At 45.0% G+C, this 10,228-nt stretch overlaps 1 protein-coding gene across 1 annotated transcript; it reads left to right on the top strand.

The window, feature by feature from the left end:
* Positions 1-8,459: 8,459 nt before the first annotated feature.
* On the top strand, positions 8,460-10,076 carry LOC308324613 (cyclin-L1-like; the record flags this gene model as incomplete). Its single annotated transcript, XM_080776757.1, has 1 exon — positions 8,460-10,076. One exon carries the CDS (start codon positions 8,460-8,462, stop codon positions 10,074-10,076), a length of 1,617 nt encoding a protein of 538 aa, XP_080632883.1.
* Between the last annotated feature and the right edge of the window lie 152 nt (positions 10,077-10,228).

Here is a 10,228-nt window from a genome sequence, read left to right as displayed (position 1 = left end):
GGATGTGTGATCAGTGTCGTGTGGGGTGTTGTATGGTGTGTAAATCAAGGCATAAAGTCAAACAAACAAAAGGGTGCTGTCACGTGGAGGGGATTGTAGAACCACCAACTCCTTTATAGAGCTCCAGGGAGCAGTGACCAGGTGCACCAAATGCACCTATGATTGGGGAAGATGGGAACCTTGGCCGACGCCTACAGATCTGTGAGTGAGGGGAAACCAGGGGGGCAGTCAGACAGATATTTAACCAGGGGGGCAGTCAGACAGATATTTAACCAGGGGGGCAGTCAGACAGATATTTAACCAGGGGGGCAGTCAGACAGATATTTAACCAGGGGGGCAGTCAGACAGATATTTAACCAGGGGGGCAGTCAGACAGATATTTAACCAGGGGGGCAGTCAGACAGATATTTAACCAGGGGGGCAGTCAGACAGATATTTAACCAGGGGGGGGGCAGTCAGACAGATATTTAACCAGGGGGGCAGTAAGACAGATATTTAACCAGGGGGGCAGTCAGACAGATATTCTGTGAAGCCACTAAGGAAATCGGGACTTCCTGAAAGTTCATATAATAGCCTGTTGTGGCGCTGTCATTGGGCCCAAAAAAACCCCCATCTCCATAGAGGTCCATGTATTTGGGCCCAACTTCACCTAGACTGTATTACCTTAATAAACATGGTCATGCAGAATACTTTCTGCTTCCAGTCACTAGTTTAAAGTCTCATTTCTCATGTCATAATATTATTTTTGGAAAATTATGGTCCCATTTATAAAAAGAAAATCCATAAAGTCGCGTATGTTCTGAATGAATCTAAGTGCCCACGACAGACTCACAGCAACACAAACTGCAATAAAGCAATACAATTAGTTACACTAGCTGTAGAACCAAAATATAACCAAAATAAGAAGTTATGGCAGTTACAATAAGTGAAGTCTGAAGTCCGTGAAGTCTGTGAAGTCTGACACTTTGTACAGATCTACACTTAGCTTTTCTTTATTTTCCCTCCTCTCTGTCTGTCTGTCTGTCTGTCTGTCTGTCTGTCTGTCTGTCTGTCTGTCTGTCTGTCTAAAGGGCCTGATGTCTTTCCAATATGCACAGAGCCTATATCTGTCCACTGGGGGAGCTAGAGCTATAGAGTCTATAGAGAGGAAATGATGCCAACATTTCTGTTTCTGCTTTCACTTTCTGTTTGATGCCCACCTGCCCCCCATGCCTTTCACTATCTACACTAAATGTTATCAGATCTACAAGCTCACACAGTGTAAAAAAAACAGATGTACAAGCTCACAGTTTCAAATAACAGATCTACAAGCTCATACTTTGTTAAATGAACGCACTCGAGAGTTAAAGACCTAATAAGGGTCCATTTGTTTACCAACTCTCCATCATTTAGCTGGGGACCACCTGGAACCCCCTCAAGGACCCCTGGGGGTCCCCGGACCACATGGAAGCCCCTCAGACCGCAGTGGTCTGGGGGTCCCCAGACCACTGCTCTACACCTCTTTATCTCGAGACCCAAAGGAGAAATCTGGGGTCCCAAATTAGTGAAAATAGCAGATCTACAAGCTCACAACATGACGCGGTGCCACGTGGTGAGCTTCTAGATCGGCTGTTTACACTTAAAAGGGCTTTAGGAAATTTATAATTTTACATTTTTATGAAATTCTTTTGAAAAGGAGAGGAGAGGAGAGGAGAGGAGAGGAGAGAGTTAAATACAGCCAGAGAGAGGAGAGGAGAGAAAAGAGGAAACAGAAATCCAGTCACCCATTCAGTGGTTTTTGGGTTGTGCCTCAATAAGTGGATGCCAACATTTCTGTTTCTCTATATCATAAATCTGATGCCCATGAATCATGCCCATCTGATGCCCCCCAGCACCCCCCCCCCCCCCCTCTTAATACCTTTCACTTTTTACACACTTAAAATATATAAAGCCAGACACAGACACACACAGATACACACACAACAAGGCATACTGAAGTACCGACACACAGACACACACCAAGGCATACTGAAAAACCGACACACACAAACAGACACACACAAACCAAGGCCATTTAAAATTTACAATTTAGCAGACACTCTTAATCCAGAGCGATTTACATTAAGCAAGAACAAGGCGTACTGAAGTACCGACACACACACAGGTGAGTTTGTACATTTCAACAACTGCAGTGTCGTGCTAGAGCCGAGAGAGCTTTAGTTTAAGAACTAAAGCTGTTTAAGTTTTACTAAAACTTTTATCATTATTATACGTACCCTACAGTTTTCAATGTTTCGATGAATCTCCAGCTAAGCTTTCAAATGTACGGATTATCATTTTGATATTATTTTGTTACTTTAGGCTGATCCTATAGTCTACTGATACGCTACACTGTCTCTCTGCATTCTATGATCCTATAGTTTACTGAGACGCTACACTGTCTCTCTGCATTCTATGATCCTATAGTTTACTGTCTATCTGCATTCTATGATCCTATACAGTAGTTTACTGTCTCTCTGCATTCTATGATCCTATAGTTTACTGAGACGCTACACTGTCTCTCTGCACTCTATGATCCTATAGTTTACTGAGACGCTACACTGTCTCTCTGCATTTTATGATCCTATAGTTTACTGAGACGCTACACTGTCTCTCTGCATTCTATGATCCTATAGTTTACTGAGACGCTACACTGTCTCTCTGCATTCTATGATCCTATAGTTTACTGTCTATCTGCATTCTATGATCCTATAGTTTACTGTCTCTCTGCATTCTATGATCCTATAGTTTACTGAGACACTACACTGTCTCTCTGCATTCTATGATCCTATAGTTTACTGAGACGCTACAGGTTCCCCAATTAATTTTCCTCAAGGGCCACATTTTGACTACGGGCCGAGTCGGCACGCACGAGGTCGAGGTCTTGCCCTGAAATGAATGTTCAGGGCAAGACCCCATTTGAAAAGGACCCCCAGTTTGACATGCAGAGCCTACTGACCCCAATTTAATGCCATTTATATCTGGGGACCCCCCAGATATAAATATATATATATATATATATATATATATATATATATATTCTTTTTTACACTGTCACTCTATAGTTTACTGACTCTCTGCATTTTTATTCTTCATATTTGTTCAGTTGATAAAAAAACCTGTTTACAATAGGTGTAACAATAATAGACCGTCAAACAGACAGACACATCATTTAATATTGAGTCACGTAATAAGTTTGATATGTGAGTCATAATAGTTACTAATAGTTACTACTCTGTGCACGTGTGCGTGTGTGTGTGTGTGTGTGTGTGTGTGTGTGTACATGTGCGCGTGTGTGCGTGTGTACGTGTATGTGTGTGTGTGTGTGTGTGTGTGTGTGTGTGTGTGTGTGTGTGCGCGTGTGTGTGTGTGTGTGTGTGTGTGTGTGTGTGTGCGCATTAGCTTCAGGGCACATTCTTTCTTTTATTGTCAGATGAAAGCAGGTTTCAACAGTCCAATTAGACGTCTGCTAGGGCTGGAGATTCACTCAAATATCAAGATTTTGTTAATGCCACAATATTCAAAATCAGTTTTAAAGTTGATAATCGATTTAAAAATATATATATGTTTGTGACTGAGGCTAAGTCATTGAATCAGGGAATAAGTTTATCAGTAGTTTAAAGCATAAGGGCTTTAACATGTAGTTTAAGGGATAAGGGCTTTAGCATGAAGTTTAAGGGATAAGGGCTTTAGCATGTAGTTTAAGGGATAAGGGCTTTAGCATGTAGTTTAAGGGATAAGGGCTTTAGCATGTAGTTTAAGGGATAAGGGCTTTAGTGTCAGTAATGAAAGCTCACATCTGACACGTCTTTCTAACCATATGAAAAACACAACTTGACCTTTTCCCTTTGACCTCTCTCTGTCGCAGCCAGCCATCTAAAGGTCAGAGGTCACCACCATGTCTTCATCTTCCACCTTCATCATCACCATCCTCTTCCTCCACCTGGTGGCGCTGATGGTTGCCATGCCAACATGCAACGACAAACTCAACGCCAACCAGCTGACCACAGCGCACCACCTGCTCAGAGATATGGTACGATATTCATTAGTGTTAATGAACAGCCTAAAGCCTTAGTTAACAGCCTAAAGCCAGGCTTTAGGCTTTAGGTATTACTTACCTTTTAGTAGTCACAGCAGGGACGTGCACACATAGACATCAAAGGCGGCTTCAGCCCGTGCCCTTTTACCTGTCTGTAAAACATCTGCCCTCTCCAGACCACGAATGCAGTATTTACTACGTGGTGGAAGAAATGCCAATGCCCTCCTCTCCATTCCATGCCATGCTGGAAGGAAGGCAGCCTTCAGGAGAATTGCTCTTTTTCCAAAGTCTCCTGAACTTGAACAAATTAATTTAGAAATCCATGTCGTTATACACCGCATCTCCTCTATAAGTGCTATGAGTGCTGGGTTGCGCCTCCTAAAATAGCCGATCTACAAGCTCTCTCTTGAGAGCTTGTAGATCTGCTATTTTTGTCCCCTTTCGGCAGCCCCTGCCTCTCTAGCACTCTCTGCACGTCTCTGAGTCACAGAATTTTCATCTTCAAGCGTTGGTAATCAGACAGAGGTTCAGGTCTCACTCCACGCACCACATTCACAGAGAAACACCTCACGGTCACGTGGCGACGTTTCTAGTCGATGTACAGTAAGTTAGTAACATAGATATTATACAGTACACTGACTGTATGTATGTACTGTATACACATATAGACACACATAGACATATACACACACATATATACACAAACCTATATACACATATACACAGTACACATATATATGTATGTATAAAATAAATGTCTTCCTTCCAGGCAGGTCAGTTTCCTGCCAACTGTCTCAGTCCTCAGAACAACGTCGTGTCAGACTTCCCTATGGACGTATTCAACACCACGGAACAGGTACGCACGCACGCACACATGCACCCACGCACGCACATTTTAATAATGTATTTATGTCCACATAAGAGATACAAATATTGACAAGGTGCTGTACAGAATGCAATCAGCAAATCCCGGACAAATACCCACACACCCTTCAGGGGTACAAGGAACAGCGCCTTCGCCATATTTGGCGGCTACCGATAGTGGAAGAGATTGCACAGAATTTCGCGAGCCGTTTGGCTGTATTGTTTTGGCATCCCAAGTTGTTGGAAGCCTCTTACAACCAAACTGTGTCCTAGGCTGGTACTTAATGACTTTGGTCATAAAGGCTTCCTCTAAGCTAGAATCAAAGGTGCAGGCCACTTCAAGAATGAACACACACACACACACACACACACACACACACACACACACACACACACACACACACAGACAGATAAACGTGTGTTTTCTTCTTCTAGTGCTCTCGGACGTCGCTGGTTGTCTACGAGACTCTGCGCAAAATCCACGTCCTGTTCCTAGACGCGGAGGAACTTCCTGTCAGCTACTGGGACGAAGCCAAACACGACGAGTTCCAGAACATCCTGTTCAGGATGGTGGACGAGAGCTGTGTATGTCCTCTACACACTACACACTACACACCACACTACACACTATACACTACACACTATACACTACACACACACTACACACTATACACTATACACTATACCCTACACACACACTACACACTACACACTACACACTATACACTATACCCTACACACACACTACACACTACACACCACACTACACACTATACACTACACACTATACACTACACACACACTACACACTACACACTACACACTATACACTATACACTATACCCTACACACACACACTACACACTACACACTATACACTATACACACTACACACTACACACTACAGACACACCCTACACACTAGATTCAAAATACTACCACTTCTACCAGGATGGTGGACGAGAGCTGTGTATGTCCCCTACACACACAAACACCCTACACACTATAGATACTATATACACTACAGCTTGCATATGATCCTAGATGTCTATATTTCTATGTATGTGATGTATCACCATGTGTTGTTCTGTACAGTGTGATGTATCACCATGTGTTGTTTTCTTGTTTACTGTAAATTAAGAGCGTCTGATAAATGAATACATGTAAACTGTGTGTGTTTGTTGTTTTCCAGCTGAAGACACAGGTTGCCGGTTCCATTCCTCCTCTAGAGTCCTTCTTCAATAATCTGACAACACACCTGGACACAGACACACAGGTACGACAACACACCTGCACACAGACACACAGGTACGACAACACACCTGCACACAGACACACAGGTACGACAACACACCTGCACACAGACACACAGGTACGACAACACACCTGCACACAGACACACAGGTATGACAACACACCTGCACACAGACACACAGGTACGACAACACAACTTCACACAGACACACAGGTACGACAACACACCTGCACACAGACACACAGGTACGACAACACACCTGCACACAGACACACAGGTACGACAACACAACTTCACACAGACACACAGGTACGACAACACAACGACACACAGACACACAGGTACGACAACACAGACAGACAGACCGTGGAAACCTCCACACTCTGTAATAAATGGGAGGGTGGGTTTAATGGGAGGGAGGGGGGATTGGGGATTGGTAAAATGAAAAATAAATAATAAAAACATTTTAGAAAAGACTGTATATTGCTGCTCTATAGACCATGTTTAATAACTCTCTCTCTCTCTCTCTCTCTCTCTCTCTCTGTGTCTCTCTCTCAGGTGGACATACAGTGTGTGTGGGAGGGGATTCGCAGAGAGCTGATCGACTGTCTGCGGTTCATCCTTCACCATTTTGACAGCTGTCTGTCAAAGTATTGAAGGATGTCAATCATCCATCCATCCATCCCTCCATCATATTTATTTATTTATTTATTTATCATTGTAATAAATGTTTTATATCTCCTGTTTATTTATTTTAATAAATGTTTTATATCTCCTGTTTATTTATTTTAATAAATGTTTTATATCTCCTGTATATTTATTTTAATATATTCTTATATTTATATCTGCTGTATAGCTTGTATTCAAAATGTTTGCTATAAATAAATTAATTATATTTTCAATATAATATAAATGTGTGTTTATTTTTGTTAAAACATTGATAATAAACTGTGTGGGCTCTCTGGAAACCTACTGATGACATCATCAGGGAACTCCATATATGGGCATAAAAGGACGACAGACAGACAGACAGACAGACAGACAGACAGACAGACAGACAGACAGACAGACAGACAGACAGACAGACAGACAGACAGACAGACAGACAGACAGACAGACAGGGCAGATAAAGATGAACATGTTTAAGGTTGAACTGGATTTCTGGCACGACAGAAATTATACGTGGAAGTATTTATAGATGCCGGGAAAAAAAAGGTGGTGTAATTTAGAAGAATAAATGTAAAGTGTAGAGAAGTAGTGTGTGTGCTCGGCCACACTCACACTGACACGTCACGTCACATGAGGCACACTGCGCAAAAAGCATAGAATACGGATGTGTACATTAAAGGAAACTCCTGTTTCCAACAAACTCCGGTAAACTCCCGAATTGTACCATCACACCTGTATATTACCGTATACGAGTAAGACGCGCAAACGCGGGAAGCGAACGCAGCTGAGACCCTGCAGATCATGTCTGTCTGTCTGTCTGTCTGTCTGTCTGTCTGTCTGTCTGTCTGTCCCGCTGTTACTGTATATGTGGACCTGGCCCCTTTTGTGCCCATATATGGAGCTGAGTGGACCTGGCCCCTTTTGTGCCCATATATGGAGCCGAGTGATTGCTGATGCAACACACTCCATATTTGGATAGCGGGACAGACACACGGACACACGGACACACAGACAGACAGACAGACATGATCTGCTAGGTCTCATAGTAAGTGCTTATTGCGTTCGCAATTAACTGTATGTGCTGCTAAACTTGAGGTTTACGGGCAAAATACAGTGCCCATGATTGCCCGTTAACTCCTCTTTTCATGCAGTGAGGGCGTGTCCATATAATATAGACTTATTGGGGCATTCATTAATTTCACATTCTCTGTCACTGAATAAAGAAACCAGCGCCTCTTTCACCTGACACATATCACCGTGGTCATTTCTTGTTTTTTAAAGGGCTCTACATCAACGTTAAAAGTCCATATATAGACGTGGCTGCCATGTGACGTCACATGCCATGTCCATATATAGACATGGCTGCCATGTGATGTCACAGTGACATGGAATGTCCATATATAGGCATGGCTGCCATGTGATGTCACAGTGACATGGCATGTCCATATATAGGCATGGCTGCCTTGTGACGTCACCGTCAAGTTATGACAACAACGATCGGTGCAGGAATCACATTTTCCTCCATCGTCGTCGCTGCTGCTATAGGGGAAAGGCCGCTGTCTCTTCTCTTGTCTGGAGCCGTGTGATATAAGAATAACGTTTTTCGGGTGAAGAATGGCCGCGGGTCCATTTTCCACGAGTTCTAACGCATCCACGACAGACGATGGCATCCTTATCGGCCACAGGGTTTACTCGGAGGTGTACCTGACCATCGACAACTCTCTCATCCCGGAGGAGCGGCTCTCCCCGACGCCGTCGATGCTCGACGGCCTCGACCTGAACACCGAGACCGACCTTCGCGTCCTGGGCTGTGAGCTCATCCAGTCTGCGGGGATTCTCCTCCGGTTACCTCAGGGGGCGATGGCGACGGGACAGGTGCTATTCCATCGATTTTTCTACTCGGAGTCGATCGTCAAGCACAGTTTTGAGATTGTCGCTATGGCTTGTGTGAATCTGGCCTCGAAGATTGAAGAAGACGAAAGACGAATACGAGACGTCATCAATGTTTTCCACCATCTACGACAGATAAGGGGCAAAAATAGTTCAAGTTCATTGATACTTGATCAGAACTACATAAATACAAAAAAGCAAGTGATCAAGGCAGAACGAAGAATCCTGATGGAGCTGGGCTTCTGTGTACATGTCAAGCATCCACACAAGATCATCGTTATGTACCTTCAAGTCCTGGATTGTGAGAAGAACCAGAAGCTAGTTCAGACCGCCTGGAACTACATGAATGACTCCCTAAGGACAAATGTGTTTGTGAGGTTTCAAGCTGAGACCATTGCCTGTGCCTGCATATACCTCGCTGCCAGAGCTCTGCAGATGCCTCTGCCATCTAGACCTCACTGGTACCTGCTGTTTGGAGCCAACGAGGAGGAGATGAAGGAGATCTGCATCACTACTCTCAAACTATATAGCAGGAAGAAGCCCAACTATGACCATCTGGAGAAGGAGGTGGAGAGACGGAAGATGTTCTTGGCGGAGGCTAAGCTCAAGGCCAAGGGTTTGAACCCAGATGGAACACCAGCCCTCTGCAATGTGGGTGGCTTCTCACCCGCCTCCAAGCCCTGCTCCCTCAACGTGGTCAAGATGGAGGAGAAGTCTCCCAACCTCCAGACCCTCGAACCAGTTAAGAAAGAGCCAGATAACAGGACCCAGGTCACCATGAGCCCACACAACGGGTTAAGAAAGGAGGCTAAGATTGGGAGGAACAGCAGGAGCGGGAGTGGTTCTCGTTCTAGAACACTGTCTCGCTCCAGATCACGCTCCCCTCGCAGACACTACAACAACAGACGCAGTCGCTCGGGGACCTACAGCTCCCGATCCCGTTCCCACAGCCGCAGCCCGTCTCCGCGACGACATCAGCCCTCGCCTCTGCTGCCCCACGTGAAGACCAAGGTTGGTCACCACAGCAACAGTGACTCCAAGTCCGCCAGTCGCCACAGCAACAGCGGTGGGGGAGGATCGAGTCACAAGAGGAAGCGCTCGCGCTCCTGGTCACGTTCTCCCATCAAAGAGAGGGACAGAGAGAGGGAAAGGGAGAGAGACCGGGACCGCAGCGCCTCTGACCTCTCCAAGAAGCACAAGCATGAGAGAGGAGGTCGCCACCGGGGGGACAGGAGAGACCGGGAGAGGTCACGCTCCTATGACCGGGACAGAGACCGCAGCCACAAGAGCAAACACCACAGCAGTAGTAGCCACTCGTGGCACAGCCGCCATCGACGCTGAGTCGTCGTCCCCCCCCCCCCCCCCCCCCCACAAACACACGCTGGCAGATTGACTTTGGGTCTGGTATGTCACAGTAAACAGCTCGTGCTATGTTTCTACAAACGCAGCTTTACTCTACTCCACTCAACTTCATCTGGCATTGATCGTTGTAC

Source organism: Protomyctophum bolini, assembly GCF_963924005.1.
Source record: "Protomyctophum bolini genome assembly, chromosome: 11".
In the NCBI taxonomy this organism is placed as follows: Eukaryota; Metazoa; Chordata; class Actinopteri; order Myctophiformes; family Myctophidae; genus Protomyctophum; species Protomyctophum bolini.
The sequence above is the reverse complement of the archived record's forward strand: the minus strand, read 5'-3'. Positions and strand labels throughout refer to the sequence as shown.